Source organism: Molothrus ater, chromosome 8 (assembly GCF_012460135.2).
Source record: "Molothrus ater isolate BHLD 08-10-18 breed brown headed cowbird chromosome 8, BPBGC_Mater_1.1, whole genome shotgun sequence".
NCBI lineage: Eukaryota > Metazoa > Chordata > Aves > Passeriformes > Icteridae > Molothrus > Molothrus ater.
In genome coordinates, this window is record NC_050485.2 from 6,417,015 (window position 1) to 6,441,113 (window position 24,099).

The 24,099-nt window shown below is 43.8% G+C and overlaps 2 protein-coding genes and 1 long non-coding RNA gene across 6 annotated transcripts in view; 2 read left to right on the forward strand and 1 right to left on the reverse strand.

The window, feature by feature from the left end:
* LOC118688473 (uncharacterized) overlaps nucleotides 1-20,193 on the forward strand; it is a 127,901-nt gene extending 107,708 nt beyond the window's left edge. For all 3 annotated transcript variants that reach the window (XR_004980471.2, XR_004980473.2, XR_004980472.2), the window contains one exon: nucleotides 20,110-20,193. This is a non-coding gene — a long non-coding RNA (uncharacterized LOC118688473). The remainder of the gene's footprint in view (nucleotides 1-20,109) is intronic.
* ZNF365 (zinc finger protein 365) lies at nucleotides 3,996-21,253 on the reverse strand. The gene is made up of 4 exons (XM_036386111.2): nucleotides 20,174-21,253; nucleotides 10,887-11,067; nucleotides 8,941-8,978; nucleotides 3,996-6,421 (listed from the first exon to the last, which is right to left on the reverse strand). The coding sequence occupies exons 1-4, from the start codon at nucleotides 20,896-20,898 to the stop codon at nucleotides 6,175-6,177; spliced, it is 1,191 nt and encodes a 396-aa protein (XP_036242004.1). The 5' UTR covers nucleotides 20,899-21,253; the 3' UTR covers nucleotides 3,996-6,174.
* RTKN2 (rhotekin 2) overlaps nucleotides 20,279-24,099 on the forward strand; it is a 50,985-nt gene continuing 47,164 nt past the window's right edge. For both annotated transcript variants that reach the window (XM_036386109.2, XM_036386110.2), the window contains exon 1: nucleotides 20,279-20,365. The gene's annotated coding sequence lies outside the window, so the exon portion shown is untranslated. The remainder of the gene's footprint in view (nucleotides 20,366-24,099) is intronic.

Here is a 24,099-nt window from a genome sequence, read left to right on the forward strand (position 1 = left end):
TGTGCAAAAGGGTTTTTCAGCTTACCCCCTTGCTGTCCATTGTGGAGGGATAGAATGTAAGAAAATCATGCAGAAGGCAGTCTCACACCTGAGGAGTTGCAGCTGTACTCATCACCCGAGATTAGGAACAGGCCTGCCCTTAATAGGCCACAGCTGTGTCCAATAAGAAGACAGTGCTACAAAAGAGTGGGTTAGCTGGGTGAAGGGGGAGTTGGAGTTTGTTGGCTGTGCTGAGAAAAGAGATGGAGTTTGTTTGCTGTGCTGAGAACAGAGATGGAGTTTGTTGGCTGTGCTGTGAAGAAGGAGGAGTCAGTGCTGTGAGGAGATGCCCATGAGAAATCACCGAGAAGGTATGGGGACCTTTGCAATAAGATGGCAACAGTCCCTTACCCGAAATCTTCCTAGGGTTGGTGGGGAACCTAGGCTGGCTTGGGAAGTGCACAGCCACACTGGTAGGCACGGGAGAGTTGTGGCCCTTGTCACAGAAATGGGTTCAGCTCCCATAAATCCAATTTGCTTCACCTGCTATTGCCAGGCTCGGGTGATGCCTCCTCCATCCCCTGGTTCCTAAGGTTAAACCCCACCAAGGGCTTCTGCCTGGGGGTGGCCCCAGCATAGCCTGGCACACACACCATGGCATGCCCTGGCAGCATGCAAAACCAGTGACTTCCACGTGCTCCTCCTAAACAGGTGCCTGCACAAAGCTTGAGAGGGTGGGATAATTAAACCGTGCCATACTTGGGAGGTCACCTCTATAGCCTGGATCTCAGAAGGGTTAGTAGGCAAGGCAGGCTGACAGAGAAATAATTACAGGCTCTGCTGGGTGCATTTCTTAGTGTGAACCTTGTGGGTTTGGGGTGATGATGATTCATGATAAAATACTCCAGTTTTCCTGCCTGCTTTTTTTCTTCCCCATGAGAAAAAAATTTGAAAAGTATCTTCAGAGCCTACTATTTCCTGCAAGGAGGAAAATTTTCTGGAAATTTGCTATAGATGAATATGTTCTGTGATGCCAGAAGTGATTTTCAGGGAAAGGTACACATGCAATTCCTGGACTAGCTTGTTGGTAGTTTTAATTTGAAAAGTTTGTTTTGGGGTTTCTCTCTAATAGTGATAGACTATTAATGTAAAGTAAAACCAGAGCAAAACCAGCCTTCTTTTGGTTGTTTTCTTGACCCTCTCCTAGTGTGCACACCTGAGCATGTATGTGTGTTGTTCATATGCACCCTACGCAGTGCTGCCTGGTGGGAAATAAGAAGTCCCTTTGGGAGCAGGGGTCTGTACTTCAACAAAGGGCAAGTACAATGTGTGAAACATTTATTGTGAAAATCCTTCTGAAGTGTAGGACACTCAGCCAAGGTTAGCCTCGTTGTCCAGCTGAGGGGTGATGGGCTGCAGATGTCCTCTCAGATGTCCCCTCTGACCTTTAGTCAGTCCATGAGGAGCACGGCTGGCGACAGGCAGCCTTGTCCCCGGGCAGCGCAAAGCTGGCAGAGCAAGTGGGAATGTGCCACCTTAGGGCAGCAGCTGCCCACGCGCTGCCACAGAACGCATTTTGCGAGTGTCTCTGGTGCCATGCAGTGACTTATGAGCAAGCTGAAGTTCAGGGAACACACCTGCTGCATGAGACTTCTTTCATGTTAAAGGCACTGAGCTGGTAGAAAGAAGGAGGGAACTAGGGTAGGGAAGCAGACAAAAAAATCAGCCAAGTTCTGTAAAGGAAAGCACTGCTGTGGGAACTGGCTGACAGTCAGTGGGGTGAGAGTCCAGCAGAACTGCCAGCACCCAGCCAGCTGCCATCAGTCACTGAGCAGAGACGGGGGACAGCAAGGACTGGGAGCACACAGAAATCCCTCACTGCTGACAAGCCCCCACAGGCACAGGTTCCCACTGTAAGGCAAATGTATATGTCTTGAACAAATACTACGAAGAGAGTTTGGGGAATTTCTTGGAAACCCTAGTGCTAAAGTCTACTACTTTGAAATTAGTAATTGGGCTGCAAAACGTGTGAGAAGTGTGATTTAAGGGACTGCATGTGTCAGGCTGAATCTATGCTGATGTTCTGTAGGTCAAAGCCCCTAAGAAACAGCAGGCAGTAATGAGGCCCCTATCCTTTCACTCTGCCTTATATGTGACTCTGGCTTTCCCTCATCTCACTCCAGCACACACTAAATTCCTCCAACCTGTCACATTTATCTTTGAAAGTGACTTCTCTAGGAAGTGGAGTATCTCTCTTCCTCTTTCCCTCTCAGCTCAGAAGAGCCTCTTCCATAACATTGTAATGAACTCAAAATCTGTTGTATATACTTTTTCCCACGATTTTATGAAAAATTCATAAAAAAAGCCAACTTTTACCTGCTTGCAGTGCAAGATGCTATGACCGAGACAGTGAGGAGAGAAAAGCTTGTCAGACCAATGACTGCATTTAATTTATGCTGCTTGTTTCTCCTTCTCCTTAGAGAGATGTACAAATGAAAATTCAAGAGATCAGAATAAAAAGGCATGGCTAGATAGAGAGTGGCATTAGCAACAAAATGGGAAAGGACATTTTGTTTGTGTTGCAGCAGATCTATTTTTAAGAGCTTCATGTAGTAAAATCACTTCTGGGATTAATTTTTCTAAAAAACAATAAAAAATAATGCCCAGGCTCACTGCAGAGAGCACTAAATAGTCCACTCCAGCCACTTCAGACAGGATGCATGGAAACAATCAGCATTGGTCTGAGGTAAGAACAAATAGAGGCAACTATCTGATGACGCAGAATAACAAGAGAGAAGAGCTGGATTTTGCTCAAGTAGCTTGAAAGAGGCAGTGGCATTGGAAGGATTATTAGGGATGATAGAAGTGATGATTTGTTTAACCTAGTACCTGCCCTAAATGGTGGCCATCTCTTTGAATATGAGTATCCCACTGAATATTTGCAGAACTCTCCTTGAAACAAAAAATGTGTTCAGATCTTCTCTGGGTAGGGGGAGGCTGTTGTTACTACTGAGTCAGAGCTGGGGGGAGGGATCAGATGTCATTAAGTGCTCTGAAAACATGCTCTCTCTTCAACTGGCAGGAGCATCTCTAAGTGATTGGGTTTTTCTATGTATAGCTCTAATTAAAGGTCTGTGTCTCAATTAGTCTCTTGTTTTCCTGGCCTATAATGTCACATGTCTGTCAGAACATTTTGTTTTAAGCAAAAAGTTCACCTGTAAAGGCCCAGCCAGAACATAGACTGCTCTGAGATATTTTTAGTAATAAATGAAGTGGGATTTAAAAAATTTACATGGTAATGAGGCATCCAGGTCCTAGTGAAATTCACTTTGATGTCAGCATACAAACTATCAAGGAGCCTTCAAAGTGTCTCAAAGGGCAAAACATGGTAACTCTGCTTCAAATTGATTTTCAAAGGTGAGTGGTCAACTTTGTCAGAACATTTTCAGATTTAAAAAATATTTTAAAATTGACATTTCCTGACTTCAGAAGTCCTCACAAGCTAAAGCTGGTTACACTCAGCCTGGTGCAGATACCTATTCTTGTCAAATATTGTCTCTGTTAATGAGACAGGAACCTGGTTCCCCATGGGAAAACCCCTTTTTCCAAGTCTAACCTGATGAAATGATAGCTCTGCAACTGGCAGTGTGTGAGCAGACATCATTGCTGACATTCCCTAGGAGCCCTCTGCCCTTAATGTGCCTGGCCCTTCCCTCCACTCCCCCTGCCTCTGCTTTGGGCAGGTTATCTGACCGGTGGGTCACCTCCAGAATGATTTTCAAGCAGCATTACAGTAGGAGAGCAGCAGGTGACACCTGTGAGCTGAGCAGGCAAGATGGAGCAGCTGCCTGCAGGTTAATTGCTGGGAAGGGTCACAACCCGACTTCACTGCCACGCTTCATCTGGGGGATAAAGCAAAGTCCAAGCTGCTGCTGCTGCTCCTTGGCTTTTTCTGTGCTGCTTCAGAGGTTTTTGTAAGAAACAATGTATTTGACAAAGTTAAATGACACAGTAACTGAGAAATATATCTTTATTATTAGAATGTTTATATTCTAAAAACTTTTATCTGGGATTACAGTACAATCCAATTTCTTTCTAATTAACTAAACTGGCATTTGTTTAGCAAGTAAGTGTAAATTAGGCTTTGAAAAGTTTAAAAACATGCAACTTCTCTTACTCTTTTCCTCTTCCTCTCCCAAAAGGAAAACTTACAGTTAAGATTTTGGCATGATAAATAATAAAATAAACATCTCATTTGTGAACTAGTAGTTGCACTTAACTTTGGTGACTAACAGAGTAGATAGGCATTTAAAAATAAAAATATTCTTTCAGTGTCAAGTGGCTAAAGAAATGAATTAATATATTTTACTTTATTATCTTTCTAATGTTCACCTTTGTTATCTTCAAAGAAGGTCCTTTTTGGTTTGTGGAAGGATGTGGGAAGTAATAGAAAAAACTGGTTCAATTTTAGCTTGCCTATAAAAGTTGCTGTAACACACAACCTGACCCAAGCCCATGCAACACAATGAACAATTCCTTTTCACCACACACAATGCCTAGCATGAAGCCAAGTGTGGCCTTGTGACATAGTTAAATAAATATTGAAATATCATTACAACCTAAATACCTGAATTGGTTTTACACTGTGACTTTCTACTGAAACAGTGTTGAGAAACTTTTAAACATATATCTGATTGTTCCATATACACTATTTAAAATAAAAGTGAGAAATAATAATTTTTCTTCTCTCTGCTACTTTCTGGGAGCTCTGTACACTGACAAATGTATGACATCTGTAGTTACCTGATCCTAGCTGACTGATTGGTCATCTTCTGCTTTAAAAATATTGCAACTCAGGTGCTTATTGCAGCAGTAATCATAGTGATACACTGTCTTTTTATACTCAGTTCTGCTTACAGACACAGTTATAAAAAATGAAAAACATTTTTCACAAATCTTTGTACACATACTGTAAAAATCACCTTCCACATAAACAATTTACATCTGTTATGAGCATTTAAAAAATAAATCACATAGACCTGTGTCACCTATCCTTTCTTTTTCTTGAGAAAACAAATCTCATCAGTAACATCATCAGGATGTTCATATCTGTAAACATGGCATGAGGATTCATGTTACCAAAATACTGTACACACAAAAAAGTCATCTTGATAAATAAGTTCTCTAATAAATAAGGATCCTTTTAATTGGCACAAACCAGTGTAAACACACATTTGTGTTCTGCAGTATCTCCAACTGCCTTGCACTTGGGTTCTTAGTTCAAAGTCAGTGATCTCTCAGCCCTGTAAGGATGCTTCAGAGATAAAAATGTGAAGGATTTGGGTTATAATCAGGGTTATTTGGGCCTCTTATGCCTGGGACCAAGCACAGACATTGAACACAATGCCATGCAGTAACAGAGCTTTAGCCTGTCGCTTGCTGCACCACAGCTGATAACCTGCTGCTGGCACCTGGCACTGAAACTCCTCCTCTGGCCCAATTTGGCCTGTGAGTGTCAGGGCAGCTCCTGGTCTCCTTGCTGAGGGACACCTCAGGGGAGCCCAAACTTGTACCAAATACACAACATGGCTGCTGGCAGGATCAAGTAGTTTGATGTATTTAATAAAAGATGGAAATGTGCTTATAGCCAAAAACCCAGGGTAGCAATCTAGTGCTGTAAACAGCCTTCAAGGGACTTTGAGTAGGCCTTTTGCATCTAAGTATGTCTGTTAGTCACTGATCTCACACCTACCTAAGCTGGAAGATTGAATATTTTAGTGCCGATTAAATGGATTCCTCTGAGCTTCAGGAATAACACAGATGGAAAATAAATTACCAGTTGGTTAGAGCATGCTGCCACTAAAATAATTAAACATACAGCCACAGTACTGCCCAGCAAGATAACTGCAGTTATTTAAAATAAGCTCTATAAATGACTAAATAAATAAATAAATACATGAATAAATAGAAAAACCTCCATGTAAACTGAATAAATGTCACTTCTTTTATAGCGCCCAAAGAGGGAATGGCATAACTAAATAATATAAAACTTCCATATGTATATATTTCTATATATTATATCTGATATGTTTTGGCATGGCCAGATGGATAGGAAAAAAGTAGGATGACTAACTCCATTCAATATTTGTTGTGTTGAAGCCAAGTTCCTGTGCTGCTGTACACTGCTCACCGTTCCTATAGCGGCTTGGCCTTCTTACCCATCTTTGATTTTGCACTCACTTTCCTGGCAGAGCAGACTGGTTCACCCTTCTTTTGTGCTCTCCATATTTCCCTTGGGCAATCGACAGGTTCATAGAAGCATTTCACTGGCTGCAAGCTGGCTTTTTCATCCTTTGCTTTTTTCAGCAAGATCCTTCCTTTTTGAAAGGAATGAGGCTTTGCATCAGGGATGTTGTATGAAGCGTGTGTACTTCCTCGGCTCCTGAAATTAATAATAGTGATTATTAAGAACTGTTATTCAGTCTTGCAAACTGACAGGTCTCCAAAATATCCCAAACCCTTACATTTTTAAAAACAAAAATAGTCTTGTTTTACAGAATGAGGCTGCATGTTAAAAACAGAGTTGTAAGATTATTTACGTTCCTTAGTATTCAAAAGCATTCCTCACTAAAATAACCCCTAGGTGTGTTACTGGTGCACTCTTCTTGTGTGTTCCTCTGCACTTTGATTCTGATCAGCATTCTGCTGATTTTGGAGTGCTGAGACCTTACTGAGGTCTATATTTCGTGATCTGCAGGGATTTTAAAGATGCACATGTTCACATTCTGCAAAGAATGAACATCCCTTGGTTTTTGCAAGACCACACAGCACCAGTAAGAGTAGAAAGAAGGTGCAGAAACTGTAGAGACTTCTTTGTGGAATCTCAGTGTTGCCCTGGACTGCACCCAGGCCCCAAGGAGCTGCTGCTACAAATGGCTAATAGCTCAGGAAACTCCATGCTCTGCCTTTGTGCTGACCACAAATCCAGGGAAACTTCAGCTTCCCTTTTAGGCTTTGATTTAAAACAGGAGAAGAAGAAAGGGGAATACAAAAACTGGTGGGAAGAAGGGTATAAAAGCTTAAAGGCCAAAGTAAGCTGAATTCTTTGTTCTCTCTGTGTTGGTTCAAACTCAGCAAGATTTGCAGAAATTGGTGAGCTCAGGTGGAGTGACAGCTAAGTACCCAGTGCTGCAAAGGCTGAACCATGCACTCTGAAATATGACATCAAAACTGCAGTTCCACAGTTTAGCTAAGATCATTATAGTCCCTTTTAACATAATCTTGAAATGTTTTACAGCAGATGCATTAGTGTAACAGCAGAACTATGAATGTAAGGCACCAGCTCATGTCTACCCAGCTCCTGTGGCTGAAGTGAAGAGCAGGTGTGCTGATGTACAAGCTGATCTTTTAAGGGGTCCCACAGGGCTCTTTTCCATAGCCTGTATTTCTGAAAACCATGTATCTGTAGTATTATTTCTTCTAGGATTAAATCATATTGCACACTTGACAAAGCCAGTAGTGGAAAAAGCTGTGGTCACTCAGATGTGTACAGTGTAAACCCTCCTGCTCTTTAGGAAGATGAGAAGTGTGTCATGGAAGTCTGTATTTGTTGGTAGGAGGCAGTGAGGGCCACCTATCATTGTAGGAACTAAGCCTCACCTATGTAACAGCATTACCTGGTTGGCAGCTTTGCTAAGCAGATTTCACTAGGGGGAGGTTTAGGGGGTGAAATGCTCTGCAGGTCCAAGCTGGAGCTTGCAGGCACTGTGTCATCCTGGCCTGGTGCAGGCCTGGGCTCTGACCACTTGCTGGGGTTTAGAATGACCTGTGTGAATGCACAAGTGTTGGCCACTCCAGTTTACCATCAGTTCTTGGGTACTGTTTTTTCCAGTCCATTACTTAGTTGTTGCTTAAAGATGCAGCGTTCTGTTTGTCTCAGATGTTGTTATGGTGAAGAAGCAACATCATTTATTCCCAAAGCATACACAGGCATTATTGCAGGTGTATGCTTTGGGATCTTCCATCTTACGATGTTAGGCAGTCCCCTGCTGCACTGAATGAAGCTACTAAAACCAGAAGGTAAGGTCAATATGATCTCAGGGCTACCTAAAGGGGCTAAACTGTACTTAAATTGAACTTTATGGTAGAGAAGATGGATGTCTGTCCCCAGTTCACAGTCAGGGTAAGAAAGTAGCCAAGATGGAGGAAGATGCAGGTGAAATGCAAAGCTGCCAGCTCCAGATGCAGGAAATGCTTTTTCACTGAAAGCAGCAGCTCTGCAACACAAGTGACTGTAGAGAGTCTGAACTTCTCCTCACACATATTCCTAATCTGTTGTGTTATGGAGAAGGACTTGTGGTGGTGCAAAGGGAAAAAGTCCTGAACTTGTGTCCCCACAAGGAAAGGCTGCCCTGAAGAGGGGTGCAGTGCCTGGCTGCCACTTGGCCAAGCAGCACGTGATGCCCCAAACCACCTGCTGGGACTCATGACCAAGTCACAAAGACATGGGAGACCAGCCCCAATTAGTTCTGCTGCTCCCAGGACAGCTGCTTGAGTAACCTGAGATTGTTAGTGCCCATGCTTGGTCAGGGCACTTGTTTGGTGCTATGATTGTTACTGGCAGTTAGGAAATGACAACTGTCTCTCTCCTACCTACAGAATGTTAAAGGTATTTTCAACTGAAACTTGGACTGCGTGAGCCAAAGAGATTCAACTCCTGTAGCTTTGCAATAGGCTGTTATAGTCAGCAGGAAGGAGTAATTTGTTTAACAGAAAATTAGCATTCTTTATTTTCTTTAGAGAATATCTGAGTATAGTTTTAGCAGAAATCTGGTTTTCCTCAATTACATGACATAAATAGAGACCATATGTAGGTCCCAGCCTATAAGGTAAAATGTAAAAGCAGAAATGCAAGCATGACAACTTATTGCATTTAAGTTAAAAAAAAGGAGATATACATACAGGCATCTGGGTTTCTTATTTAATGAAATGTCTGTAAACTGCAATGAAAAAAAAAAACAGGTTATTACTATTACATTTTCAAGTAATTAAAGTACAAGGATAAAATATACACAATATTTAAAACTGTATTTCCATTCTCACATGTTAAACTAGAACATTCAGGAAACAAACCAAAAAAGTCACCTCTTTTACAGATTATTACTCTTCCATCTTATGAACATGTTTTTAAAATTCATAATGTGTGAGTTGTTAGTGGTTGGATTTTTCCCATTATTTTTATTGTAACTATAATCAAAGTAAATTGCTAAAGAAGTGTGGGCTGAACAGAGATCTTTCACATTAGATTAAACAGTATGGATACAATGGGAAGTAATTATTGTGTTCAAGATAATTAATAAAGGCCAGTGGCTGAATAAGCTGTATGAAATTAACTTTCAGATCCTTTAATTTTTCAGTGATACATTTCCTTTACACAAGTGGCTAGGAAACTCCAGCTACAAGCCCTTGGCTCTGCCAGACTTGCACTGAAGGGTGGAGGGTGAGGACAGAAACATTTCTCTCCCCCTCCTGCAGATGCTGAGACCAGCTAGGGACAGCATAGCTTCAATGCCAGGCCAAATTTGCATGACTGCATTTTTTACAGCAGTTTGGTTCACAGTGTGGAAACACTTTGTCTAGTCCCTCTTTTGGTGGGGGTCAGAAAAGGAGGTGTTTAATGCCAGCTCAGCTTAAATTAATTTTTTTTTTCAGTACTAAATAGGTTCTTTGTATTGAGCTCTCATCAGAGCTGCTACACTGAGCCTTTGAATATCATTTAATGAAGTCACTGAGACAAGCAAGTCAGATTTGGCATCTGAAAATGATTATGTTCTTGTAAATGTTCCTTCTGTCCCTGGTATTGTCCACACTTTGCAGATGGATTTTTGCCCAGCCTGACTTTGCTTGCCATCTGTCTTGGTTGGTGTCTGGAGCCATCTCATGGTGTACTTTCCTGTACCTCCTGAAGGTCAGGATGGTCAATATTTGGATGGATGGCCTTAGAGGAATGCTGAAGTTACCCAGAAATCAGGGCAGGTGCCTTAAAAATCAGAGCCCTCCCCAAGGGACACTGCTGAGCCTGGCATTATGATAAACACATCCAGAGCAAGAGAGATGATTTAATATTGAGGCCCATCTGTACAGTGTCCCATAATCTTCTCACAGATACTGTCTGAGATGCCTGCACTGCATTTCAGCTCATCTTACCTAAAGCTTGTTGTCTTCCAAGTAGCTCTGGGAACATTTCCTTTCCACCACTGCATACCTGTTCAGTGCTGGACATGATCAAATGCCTTCTTCTCACATCCCAGGGTGAACAACTACTTAGCACAGGCAGCACGGGGTATTCAATTAAACTGAAATGTTCCTTGGAAGTCCTGTGCCTAAAACTTGTCATATAAATGTAATGCATTATAGGAAAATACTGAGTTTAGGTATTAAAAATGAGGGCTTAAAAAGAAATAATGTATTTTAAAAAGTAATGTTCTTGGATTTCTAATCCATGTGATACAGGCCTGTGGGAATCCATTCACCATTTCTAAGAGTCCCATGATAGGTAACTACCAGAGAAAAGATGATTTGCCAGCAAGCTGATGTATCACCTATAGGGATCTATGTCTTTCCTGAAAATCTTCAGGCATCCCAAATAGACTGCCAAGTCACATTAAAAAAAGTGTTCATGGCAAAGGCAACAGCAGCAATAGCCAAAGCTGAAAAATAATTTAATTATCTATCAAATATTTCATTACTCTCTGCTCTCCCTTTATCATCTTTGCTGCTGCTTTCACAAATGCACATCTGCCTGCAGCAGTGCTTAGCCCGAGCCACCAAGCCCACCCATGTTCCAAGTGCAGAGGTCTGGCTGCAGGGGCAGGGTGAGAGCACAGGGAGGGGCGGTGCTGGCTTACCACGTGCTCGCTGATGTCAGTGTGGTTGCACACCATCTGCTGGCTTTGGTAATATTCCAGCTGCCTCTCTGCCAGATCCACGCGCTGCAACAGGTTCTCGATGAAGTGCTGCAGCCTGGCTTTCCCCCGCACTTCTTTTTCTGCTGCTTCTTCCAGGAAGTGGTTGAAAGTAACAACTTCTCTGCAAGATGGAAACATTGCAAAGAGGCCACATTTAGATAACAGCAGCTCCCTGGTCTCACCCTTGTCAAGAATTACTGGTGCTTCTCCAGTTTGTCATGGAGTGGCTAATTACTGTCCTCCACCACTGTCAAAAGATTTCAACTTTTTTGTGGACAAAGTGAAGATCTGGAAGCCTGAACGCTGAATTTAGGTTTATGGGCAGTGGGTTTGGGGTAGGGTTTTTCACTTCGTTTGGTCTCTTGGAATTAGTCTTTAGTAGCCCACAGAGTAGAAATATGATTAAGCATCACATCTCAAAGTATCTGGAGACAGCTGTATCTGCTTTCTCTTTTACTTAAAACCATGAGAATATTAGCTCTGAAACATGAAGAGAAACAGAGGAACTCCCAAATTAATCTTTTCATTTCATCACAATCTATCAATGGTCCCTTAATGTTGCTGCTGGGGTGGTTCCTAACTCAAAAGAGCTTCTGTGGCCATTAAATTTAATTTTGACTGCATTAGTACAAGTATGTCCAAGTGTGGTGTTATGACCTGGAGCCAGAGGGAGCAGGGGAGGTTAACAGATAATCTACAGATTATAGACCAGGGAGTACATGTGTGGGAAGAACAAGTTTTAGGTAAGGAGTTTAGGAATGTGTCTTGTCTGGGAACCCAAGTGGAAGAAAGAGAGAGCACCAGTGACTGTGAAAGCTCCCAGCTGAGCCACTGCTCATTTCTAATTTCTCTGCATACTTACTATCAGTAATCAGGACACCACTTGGACCTCCAATATCAAAGGATTATCTGGGTGGAAGAAGTTTGGTTGTAGATTGAAGTATGTATTACAAAAGAAGACAAATCTGAACATGTAGCACTTCCCTGGTTAATAAATGCCTGGATAAATATTTTTTACTCTGCCAATGAAGCCATGCTAATTTTTGCTTTGTACAAAAAGGGTGGGAGTTGAGGGAACTTGCCAAATGAGAAAGGGCATGATTGCTCAGTAGAAATACATTGCCTGAGGAAAAAGCATTTTAAGTAGAAACTATGAAACAGTTTGTGGCAGAAATAACCTTTCAAAGCTTAGATTGTTTATAACAAATTCAAAGTTTCTCTGCATTTTGTTGTTTTAACTCAGTATAGTTGTAGTTAATTGGTTTAATGGAGTATAGTTGTTTCAACAGTGAGCTGCTTTGTGCTAAGAGTCAGGCATGAGTGGTCAGCCCTGGAAATTCACCACCTAGGATTCAGGCTGTGCCTGCCTGCTCCATACCACAGCAGAGTTCTGTTTGCATGGCTGATCTAATGGTAGGAATCAGGTACAAACAAGCATGTATTGTTTGGAGGAAGAATGTGGATGAGTAATAGTTTATATTAACTCACCCATAAAATCTGGCTTAGGAAACAGAGAGGTAACTTGTTTGTTAAGCTCAACTAATCAATTTCATTTCAAGGCTCTGAACAGTTTTAGTGATTATTAGCTTGCACAGAGCAACCTGATACTAGAGAGCCACTGAGGAATGCTTAGGGAGAAGCCAATCTAAACTCATTAAAGTAAATTTTAGGGCTTTATTGTCACCACACTGCAACTTCTTTGACTTCATAACTTATGATTAACTTCACTTCATTAGTCAGTTCATATCATTTTGGGTTAATGTAGGAGCAACCTGAAGTCCTTGCTATTTCATCAGGTCCTCTTTTACAGCGGACAGGGAACTGAAAAGGACAGCAACTCAGCAGGTTGGCTCCAAATCCCTCTCCTTTTGGGTAAGGAAGAGCTGTGCACAGCCTGGCAGGCTGCTGACCCTCCGGTGGGAAGGTGGGAGAGTGGGGAGCTGCCAGCCTGGGACACCATGAGGATGTCCCTCCCAGGGACTCAAGTCAGCTTCTGAGTTTGGCTGCAGCAGGAGGCCACAAACATCAGTAACTGGCATTTTTTTAAAAGAGTGATAGTTTCAAGAATGCTAACATTTGTAATTATCTCAGCAAAGGTAATTAGTAAGAATTCATTAGTTGCCTGTTCTATGGTACAAATAATCACCAAGAGATTTTCCTTTCCTACAAATGTCTCATTAATATACCATAAGGAGGCCAGGGGGGAGCAGAGTTTTTTTTCAGGAAGATCTAGATGACTATCAGGAGGAGAAGAGACTCATAATGTCAATAAATTCCCTAGTATTGTCCTTGCTTTCTAGACTAAAGATAACTTGGCATCCTACATGCCATTATTTGGAAGAACTGTTATTAGCAGCAATAGTAGCATATCCATAACTTCTCTCTGTTTACCTGCCCTTGTACAGCCTATGAATCTACTTTTAATAACTTTTAGATGAAAGTTTTCCTTTGGGCTGAAATGCACTCTGTAAATTCCCTTTGGAAAGCCAGGAGCCAGAACACACCCACACACAAGGGCTCTGTCACACACCTTGCACTGATAAGCAGCACTGCTGTTAGTTCAGCGACTTTCTTTGTTTCCACTTCATTCTCATCCCTCAGAAGAACAAGATCAAGCCCTGAGGAGTGACTGCTAATAAGTCTCTCTACTTGCTCCAACACTTCTTCCTCAGAGAGCTCACTCCTTGCCCAGCTATGCCTTGGTTACCTGAAGGGAGTTCCCAGAAGAATTTTTAGCCTCCTCCCACTGTGAACAATAGGGAAATGGTTCAAAGAAATCCTGTAGCTTCCTGCAGCTGCTGTTTATCTGTCTAATCGCCCTTCTTGTCTCTTGTAGTTTGCCCAGACTTTTTCTCAGCCCTACTGATGACCCTTTCCCTTCAATTTCATTTCTGGATATCTGTGATGATTTTTTTTTTTTGCTTATGTTCTTTATTTTGCTTTCAATTTATTTCTCCAGACCTGCCAAATTTTTGAGGATTATATGACAGGATTTCTGTCTTTCACTCTCTATTCTCATGCTTGTGAAAGATGGGTGTTCAGAGAGGTCTGACACTGCTCTTCATGAAGTCAGGGGGAAGCTGAAGCCATGAATATTGTGGGGCCCACGTGCTAGAGGCATAAACCAGAGCACAGCAGCATGGGCCCACTGGGCTCTGTGTCCTGACAGCACAGCCTTGTGAGCAGCATTCACCTGAAACAGGAACAACTTTGTTAAAGTGGCTCACACCTGATGTGTTGCCCTTTTAACAAGAGGTCTCTGCTACCCTGCACTGACTATTCTACATCTGGAGCACTTCTGTTATGTTGAGGAAAGGTTCCATGGAGTTATTAACTCCCCCTGAGAGCTCCTCTGCTCTCAGCATCATCTCCTTACTGCTCTGCTCCTCTGCCCAGCAGACTCCTGCCCCCTTCCCCCAGCTCTGCACCCTGGCACTTGCTTATGGGGGTAAGCAACAGATCCTGGCACTACATCTTCTGAGTGGTGTAGATGATGCTCAATGCACCCTAGATCTCTTAAATTTCTGTAATCTCATCTGTTCATAGTTTACTATACCAACACTAAGATATATTGTATGCAAAATGTTTACAGGGCTGTGACTGGGCAGCAGGGAGAAAAGTGGATTTCTTGCTTTGTCCTGGGGGATGCTCTGTCAGATGAAACCTTTCAGGAGGAGGGAATTGCTCCTGCAGCCTGGAGAGCAGGGAGTGTATTGAGCTGCCAGCAGCAGGGTGAGGCAAGCGAGAGGGAAAGACAAGGGGGATGCAACCTGGGAGGTGTCCAAGAGGAGCAGGAGATGCCTGTACTGCCAGAGTGTCAGAAAGGAGTTCTTCGAGAGCCAGAGGAGTCCAGGGGAAATTTACTGCAGTACAGCAGGCACCTCAGAGGTGTTCAGCTGAAAAAACAAGTGCAGAGGGAAGAACTCACTGTAAGTAAGGACTTGCTGCCAAAGCTTTTATTTTAATCTGACTCTGCCAGGCAGTTCACCTATTACAGTTTACTAGACTTAAGTAGTTTGGCATTTTGCATCCCAACTGCAGCCTAGCTCAAAAACTTCTTTATGGAGGCTGTTACCATGAAACAACTTGAGATGTGGTAAATAAAGTTATAAATCATAGACTGACTAGGTGACATTTATTCTTCTGCCTTTACCACTGGATTATTCAGCGCTCCTTTAGGATGAGCGAGCTGCAGTTCTTGTTTACTGGAGCAGTTGCCAGCACAGGGATCCTGGGAGATGCTCGGTGTTTGTATGACTTTCAGCAGCTAAGAGTGACATACACTGACTAAATGCAGAGGGTGGGACAGCTCCAGCTCCTTAACACCTGACAAGAAGGGCTAATGAGTTCTCACATTGCAACCAAGCCCTCCCACGGATGCATAGCACTGGCCCCAGGACTGTGCACAGCAACACTGACACCTGCAGCTGCTCTGGAGGTGGAGATAAGCACGAGGCTCCATGCAGGTTTTGCATCCAATATCAAATCACTTTAGAGAATCACATTTAGCATAACTGTCTAAAATCAATAGAAAACCAAACCATTATTTTACCTGAAGGTGGGAAAATTCCTACTACAGTAAGTAGTAAAGTGATTTACTTCTCAAAATATTTAATATGTATATTCATTAAGTATTAATGCCACTGACCTTATCCATCATCCAACTGGTGTTTTTGCCTGAAGGCTGCTGTTATTCATTAGGTTGTGGTCTCACATTACCACACCACTAAAAGGACATTTGATTTAAGAGATTCACACCTCCTCCCTCAGAAAGTTATTGTACCCATTCAGTGGGCTGTGTTCTAGACAGAGCCCTGAATTTACTGGGTGACACTGAAGATTTTAAGCTTTATTTCACAGAGCCATTCTGTGGGACAGTCATGCTAGGTTTAAACCTGTACAGCTGCATGGGGGGGAGTAATCTCTTGAGTAGGAAGATGAAAGAAAACAGGAAAGAGGGAGCAGGATTACCTAAAACTGAGGGTGGAAGAACAATGTGTAATTGTAGTTGTACTCTGCTTAAAGCAAATCAAAACTGTTTTGTGGTACAATTGAAAGCCCTTTTTAAGGGAAAGCTGTTTTAAAGCACAGTGATCTCTAAAAGCCAGCACATTGTCAAGATGTTACCTGCACAGATAATTTCATTAATTGCAAACTTAAGGTGAAGCCACTGGCAAGAATAACTACTGCCCACAACAGCTATTCTGAATTAATCCTTGCATTCCAGGCTATGTCAGAGCAGAGGCATGGCCAGTCTCAAAACAAATGCATTAGACTGGTTAGAGAAATTACTGTCAGAGATATGGCAAGGTACATTAATGATCTTACGCTATGATTAGGAGACAAAGTGAAGCTGTTTAAGTTACCATTGAAGGTAGATTCCAGCCAAAGACCATCCCTTCTTACCCTGTTCAAACTTACTGAAAATCAAACTCTACCAGTTTCAATTTTCTTACATTACATCCAGAAACAAGCCTTTCAGTGTCCTCTAGCAGTTAAGTTCATAGCTGGTTTTTGTTTCAATGGTTTTCTTGATATCTTATTCAACAAAGGCTTATGCCCTTTGGGCATGCTTCTGTGTTATCTTTAAGATCACAGTGCTCACTCTGAGTTGCATTCTCCTTCATCAAACATGGAATAATCCCTTTCAGGGCACATTTTCTAATTAAATAATTCTTTGCTCAGCAGCTCTGTGCTTAGAGTAATACTATTTCAGCTATGTATTAATATAGTCAGTGTTGCACCTCCAGCTGTGCTACCCCTCAACAGAGTTCACCTCCACGAGGGCCCCACACTCGTATCAGCACATACCTGCATGCATATTGGCACTACAGTTTTTGTAAGAAAACAAAGAAAATTTAACTAAAAAGGTATCTTCACTTCATTGCTGTCTTTGCTGGACTGCTAAAGGCCTTATTTAAAACAAACAAAAAATAATCAACTGACAAGTCTAAAGAAATAACCCCACTGATCCTACAAGTGCTTCAAATGGGCAGCCCTGTTCCTGCTGATAGTCTAAACCAACACTCAGATGTTTCAGGGAAGGTGTTTTCTTTTTTCTGCTGCTAAGAGGAAAAGATTTTCAGCTACACTAGCTCAATACCAATGCTAATTTTAGGAAAAAGTTATCCATATTCACAAGATTGCTTATGGGAAAAAAAAATCCAAAGAAACTGATGAAAGCATTTATTTCTGAAGGTCAGCAAGTATCAAAGCAGTCCCTAAGGGATGCCTTTGACTTTCCACAATCTGCAGTGAGAACTGCTTCTGCAATTTCCATTATGCAGTCTTGTTTGGCTATCTAATCATCTGGACTTCTTCCAGAAATCAAAGCCAAAGTTGAGATCCTCCTTTTTTGAAGGACAATGTCTTCTCAGCACACCAAGTAAGTTTTGAACACACAAAGGATTGAATATATAGACAAGTCTCAGAGCTTACCAACAGCCCAGACAAGTGCCACTGTTGTTACCAAAGTCATGAACTTTTTTCTCTACTAGAGCACATCACCCAGTGCCTCCCTGCTGCTGGAGTAAAGCTAACTGTCCCAGGCATTTTTAGAGAATCAGCTCTGAAAAGCTGCTCTAGAACTATCAGTCCTGCTCTTACAAAGCATTTTTTATACCTACCTTCCTTCTCAATTTGCTAATTATACAATGACATTTCAATTGGAAAGACAAACAGTACATTTTTCTATGGCACTATCCCATATCATCCCTCAAGATGGGAAATGAAGGAATCATCTAAATGAGAGAAAACCCAACACACTTCCAGTTTTTCCTAAGTGATTTCAACCTATTCTTTTACCCTGCCTACCCTCCCAGTGTCCTCAGAGTAACTTCAGAGGCAATGCTGTGGAGCTGGGCACAGACACAGGCAATAACAAATTCTGACTGCTCTCTTCCCCCTTGGTACTCAGGGCTGCTATTCTTCCATCCTACCCACTGCCATGCATTACACATTTACCTGTAGAAATTAACACACTGCTGTGTAAGAGCTGTTCACTCATTCCTATTGCTGCACTTGCTTTCAAGTCTTTTTGTTGAAAGTGGAAGCAAAACTCTAAAGAGCAATACTCTGAAGTATTCTGTGAGTACTCTGTGGAGTCTCTTGTGCAGCTGCCTCTTTTGGTTAGTGTTTCTAGCCAAGTAACCTTCAGCCTTCCCTGTAACATCAACTTAGGAGCTACCTCAGCATTTGTTTATGCATTCACCCTCCTCCTTTCAAGACAAGAATTCCAACAGCAATCATCTGAGCTCCTGCCCCTTTCCTGAGCTGGTAATGTGCCAATGTGAAGGACAATGTTTTCCCACTTCTCCTCATTCTCTATTCAGTCTCTTCTGGCCTCAGAACACCAGCCTGACTGTGCTGTTGGTAAGTAGCCTGCCAAAGAGCATGTGGCCTCTTCCTTGTTCCTTTTCCTAATGCAGTTAAAAATCACAATTTCAGCTGTCTTTTTCTTTCCAAAGATCAGTGTCCTTTGCAATCCATATCATACCCATTCTTATGAGAATAAAGATGACCCAGATGACTCAATTGCCCCTTTCCTCTTTTCCCACAAGGTCTTTTCTTCTTCTACAGCATTGCAGAACTTTGGGTTTGTCCCACTGAATAGTTTCTTTCTCCCAACAGTTATTTTTTCCTTTTGAGATCCTAGTCTTGATTTTTAAGAACAAAATCTGCTTTTAGTTTGGGGTAAGATTCATGCCACTTAACTTGAGATGTCTGAAATTCTACATCTAGCCTAAGACAGCTGCTTACCTGAGGTCTGCTGGCAGTCTGCAGAGGGAAGAAGGACCTTCACAGAGCAATCCCTCCCGCTCTAAGATACTTTTCTAGAGGAAATAGGATGACTCACTGTGAAAGAGCCCAGGAGGGCAGTCTGGCTAGATGGGAATACCAAAACTGCTTGAAACTATGTTATCTTCATGGCTTCCCTCCAGCATACTTTCAAATCTGCCTCAGTTACACTATTCAGCTTCAGCTTCACCTTAAGTCTTTCAATCTTCTCTTCCATGAGGATCACCTCATACTTTAAAATCAGAGGTTCTGTTGAATATCCCTTCAAGGAAGATCTGAGAGGCTCAAATCCCACCATCTTTATGTATCCCCTCTTCTGGAAAATCTCTAGCTCTGCTTCAAGATAGATGGCTCCTACTGATCCTCATCTTTTCTTTCTTGTCCTTAGACTACAGGAAGGAATGATGAAAGCCCTCCAAACTTCCTACACTGAACTCCTACACCACCTTCCTTATTTCTTGTAAGATCAGTGTCATGGCAACTACCACTTCTCATCTTCCTTTTGTAAGCTGATGAATTGGTTTAGAGGCATACCATTACCAAGGCTCTTTATTTCCATTTCTCTAAAATAACTTGTGTTGCTCTGAAAAGCCTGAAAGGTTTCAGCAAGTGCTGAATAAACTAAGTAGTTCATGTATAAATTATATATCAGCTATCACTACATTTTTAATGGATGCATCATGAATGTATTTTTAGATGGCTTAGGTTAGTCAGAACTCTGGCATCTGCATCCCAGTCCCATATTAGTGATTCCTGTTCCACAGTTCTGTGTCCATCTAAAAAACTAGACAAGAACTACTTGGACATGGCCTTTTCAACACTGTCTCCAGTAAAGCTTCACTGATGCACAGGAGACTGTGCACTCCACAGGCTGACCGTGGTGAGAAGGCTTAAGGGAAAAGGTGCTATTAGGTATTCTTGCATACTTCATCCAGACTTATCCAACTATCTCTTCTTAAAAAGACAATGCATTAAAGGTGGCAGTGTAAATCACATTACATGCTGATGAGAGCTTCTACTTGTCCCTACCCCAATGAAACCAGAGGCACAACACAGGCATTAGAAAGTGTAGAAGTTAGTCACTGGGGAGCCAAGTGTGAAAGCCACCTGCTCAGGGAGCTGTCCCCTGCCCTGTTAGTCACTGGGGAGCCAGTGTGAAAGCCACCTGCTCAGGGAGCTGTCCCCTGCCCTGTTAGTCACTGGGGAGCCAGTGTGAAAGCCACCTGCTCAGGGAGCTGTCCACTGCCTTGCAGGGGACACGGTCACATGGCTATAACTCTAGCAATATAGTGATCTGAAGCGGGGAGCTGCAGGCCCTTTCATAATCAGCAAGCAACTGAGCCATTCCCTCTCTTCTCCCCCAAAGGCTGTCACTCACGCAGGAGCTGGCCAGCCCTCGCCAAGCCATCGGCACTCGCCTCCCCACTTACTCCTCTTTGCGGTGAAGCTCCTCCTCGGACTCGCTGAGCCGCTGCTTCAAGGCTGCGATCATCTCCACCGCCACATCCACCTGCCTGCTCAGGGCCCGCTCTCGCCGCTGCACCTCCTGCTTCTTCTGGGACAGCTGCACGAACGCTGCCCGCACCTCCAGCAGCTCCGCCGTCTTCTGGGACAGCTCTTTGGTAAGCTTGTCGATCCGCTTCTCGATCGTTTTGTCCACGGCCTCTACCATCCTGTTAAACTTTTCTCTGACGTGTGCCTCGAAGGAGGCTTTGGAATCAGCGGCCGAGAGGCCGGGTTTGGAAAGCTCGCTGGGAGACTCAGCCGACACATAGTTGGCCAGGTAGGAGCCGGGCCGCTCGGCCGCCAGCTCCCGCGGCTGCTCGCCCTTGCCGCTCCCGCAGGACGCGCCGCCCAAGTTCAGGTAGGGCCCCGCGGGCTGCGCGGCAACGCCGCCGGGGCTGCCCGGGCTGCCCTGGGCTGCGGGCTCCGGCGGAGACACCGGCTCCGCGTCCTTCAGCGGAGAGAACAGGCTGCTCCTGGCCAGGAGGCTGCTCTCCTGGAAGCTGTGGCTGTACTCCAGGTGCACCCGCAGCGAGGACAGGCTCCGGAACCTGGTGTGGTCGCCGCATCGCGGGCAGCGGAAGGGGAGGCTGACGCCGCCGAGCGGCTCCGGCCAAGGGTGCCCGCCTTCATCCCGGGCTGTCTGTTGCATTCCTCGCCGGAGGGAACGGCCCGCGTCCGCGCCCCACGGGAAACTTGGGAAACTTTCCCGGCGATTCCTCAGGGGTACCGCGCCATCTCCGCCCGGGGACGCGCCCACCCGGCGCGGCGCTCCGGCCGCACGGCCCCGCCGGCTCCGCTCGCTCGGCGGGGCTCCGCTCGCCTCGGCCGCCGCCCGGGCCTTGCCGGAGCGGAGCGGCGCCGGGCCCCGGCTCGGCGCGGGCCTCGGCCGCCCGCAAGGTCGCCGCACTCACCCGACTTGTTGCTGGTGGCGGCAGCGGGGCGGCGTTTTCAGCAGAGCCGTAAATCAGCCCGCGGGGCGGGGCGGGCGGGGCGAGGATGCGGAGCGGGGAGCGGCGGGGACGCGGGGATGCGGAGCGGGGAGGGGCGGGGATGCCCGGTGGGGGGTGCTGCGGGCGGGCGTGGGTGGGTGGGTGGGTGGGTGTCAGCAGCCCACGGGGCTACGATCCCGGGGCCGGAGTCGCTCCCCTCGCCGGAGCGACCTCCTCCGGACCCGCCTGCCGTGAGCACCTGGCCGGGGGCGTTCGCGGGGCTTTGCGGGGTCCTGTCAACACAGCAAAGCAGTGAGTGAGCTGCGCGGGGTGTGCTCGGGTGATGCTGAAGGATAACGGAATCTAAAGCACTGAAGCATCAAGACAGGACTGGCACATGCAAATAAGTATAATCTAGCCTTGGCTTTCAGGGGTATTCAGGGCTTTCTGGCTATTTAATAGCCAGTAAGTTTTGTAGGGTTTTTAGTTTGTTCACTTAGGTTTGTTTTTTTTTTTTAATATGACCCCAATTTAGTCTCAATATTTAGGGAGGGGAAGCAGTAATTGTAGTACTCCCATTTAGAGCATGACAAATGGATGTCATAGACATATAGAACGGTTTGGGTTGACCTTCAAAGGCCGTCTAGTCCAATCCTCCTGCAATAAGCAGAAATATCTTCAACTAGATCAGGCTGCTCAGAGCCCTGCCCAATGTGACCTTGAATGTTTCCAAGGATGGGGCATCCACAACATCTCTCGAAACTTGTCCCAGTGTTTCACTGCTCTAATTGCACAAAATTTCTTCCTTAGATCTCGTCTAAATCTAGTCTGGGTCTAAACCCATGTGATTGATGTTAGAGAACCCTGCCAATAAATCGTCTGAATAGGGAGATGTGCTTCTTAACATTTTTATGCCACAGATGTGTGTCTATTTTATAAATTTTTGGAAACATGAGCAAGGCTGATTATAGAGTAGCAGCCTTTTTGAGGTAATAGTGAAATATTGCTCTTCCTAAACCTAGTCCTTGAGGCCATACTGGTAATATGCTGCAGATTTTTTTTTATTACTGTGGGAGTACTGCAGTAAAGTTTAATTCTGTACTATTATGTCTGTTCCTTGAGCACAATATACAGGCAGAGTCTTAAACACTGAGAAAATCTGAGCACATTGATAGATACCTTTGATGTGATTAAGACATTCCCAGTAAATTATTCACCAGATGGTACATCAAAGGAAGTTACTCAAATTGCTTTTCAGAGCTTCAGCTAATCTCTGAAGTGTGTGGGCTAGCATCCAGGCTGCAACATTTTGCATGAGTTGGTTGTCCTTTATTACCTTGCCTAAATGTGGTGATTTTCCCTTCTTTTATCATCAAGCAGTACCAAAGCCTAGAAAGAAGGTCAGGAGGGAATAGCTTTGAACAGTGTTTGCTGCCAGATTTGGGACTCCTGACTATTTCTTTGTAGGATGCCAACACTGACAGAATGTAACCATGTTTTGGTTCCCACTTTCTTGGCTGTTGTCCTCTACTGTCCATTCTCTCTCTCTGGTGTGCCCATTGCCTTCGTACCTCCTCTATGTCACAGGTACTCGGTGCTGATGCTCCAAGGTGCAGATGAATGCTCTACAAGTGTGGTGAGCTTAGCATGATGGGATGCTACCTGAGGCTTCATCCACATGTAGAAGAGGTGACACCCACCTGCCCTCTCCAGCTGACAGTAATGAGAACCCTCATGGTCTTAAGGAATAGAAAATGTTGATGACTTTGAAGGAGCCCATTGTTCTGCAGCCTAAGCTATATGGTTTTGGCCCATTAGATCTGAAATCAGGCAACCATTTAGCCCCAGAAATTCTTCTTTCAAGATTTCTCAGGGTTTACTTGCACTCCAAGTATTTGTTTTGCTGGATTGGGATCCAGCTCCTCATGTCTTCAGTTTTCAATTCCTGATGCTGCCATTTAGATGTCCAGTTCAGTCATTCTCTCAGCATTTGGATAGAAACAGACTCCCTTTAATATACCAGTAACTGTGCAGAGAATGTGCATCAGCCATTATATGTCTGAGCTTTATCCTCTCTGATTTAAATCTGGAGTGAGTAGAATCTACCCCTATCACTTAGACAAAGCTCAAATTGACACAGGCATAATGTAGGACTCTGTGAAATTCTGCCAGCTGCTGGGGAGGCATTATCCTGTTTATTTGTATACATCTTTCTCTTTCAAGATCTTTTTAAACACTTTGCAGTATAATTTCCAGAAGGATAAAAGTTACTTAAATGAAAACAGCATGTACTAACCTGTTTGGTGCTGCAAGGAAGGTGGAATATTCATAGTATTCAGCCTTTTTTCAGGTAGTAGTCTGCAGCTGTTGTACAGGGTCCCATCTGACCTTAAAATAGGTAAAGGTTCCTTAAAGCTGATGTAAAATTCAGTAAAATTCCACTTTACTGAAGGTAGATAGAAAAGGGAATATTATAAAACTGGTTTTCTTTTTACATGTTACCGTACTTGTTTATCTTATGATATTTTATTTTTCTTATTCTAAATGAGGAGCATAGGTGAGTCAGTTTTGTTTTCACCTGCCCTTCAGGCTCTCAATGCTGACATGTTTGTGGGAGCCTTTTTTATGTGGTGTAGAACTGGATTCACTATGATGACTTTGGCTGCATTCAGCAGCCTCTGATTTCCTTGTTTCTGTACTGGTTTGCTTTGAAAAGGGGTGTCAGAAATTTTTGTCTCTCCTCTTTACACCCACGCTTCCCACACAGGTCTTCATTGCATGATCTAGCCAGTTTATAGGAGACATGAAATTGCATGGAATTACTTTTGGGGAAGTTTGCCTGAACTATATATGGTTATATAAAAACACACAGCTGCACATCCGTTACCACTGCATACAGATGGGATTGGGAGTTTGGCTCA

What these genes read in the sequence shown, in the direction of transcription:
- ZNF365 (XM_036386111.2), bottom strand. Translation starts at nt 20,898, where the DNA reads ATGCAACAGACAGCCCGGGATGAAGGCGGGCACCCTTGGCCGGAGCCG. An exon ending in GAGCTTCACCGCAAAGAGGA is followed by an intron (nt 11,068 to 20,173) that starts GTAAGTGGGGAG and finishes TCCATCTTGCAG; the next exon opens with AGAAGTTGTTACTTTCAACC. An exon ending in AATAAGAAACCCAGATGCCT is followed by an intron (nt 6,422 to 8,940) that starts GTATGTATATCT and finishes TATTAATTTCAG; the next exon opens with GAGCCGAGGAAGTACACACG.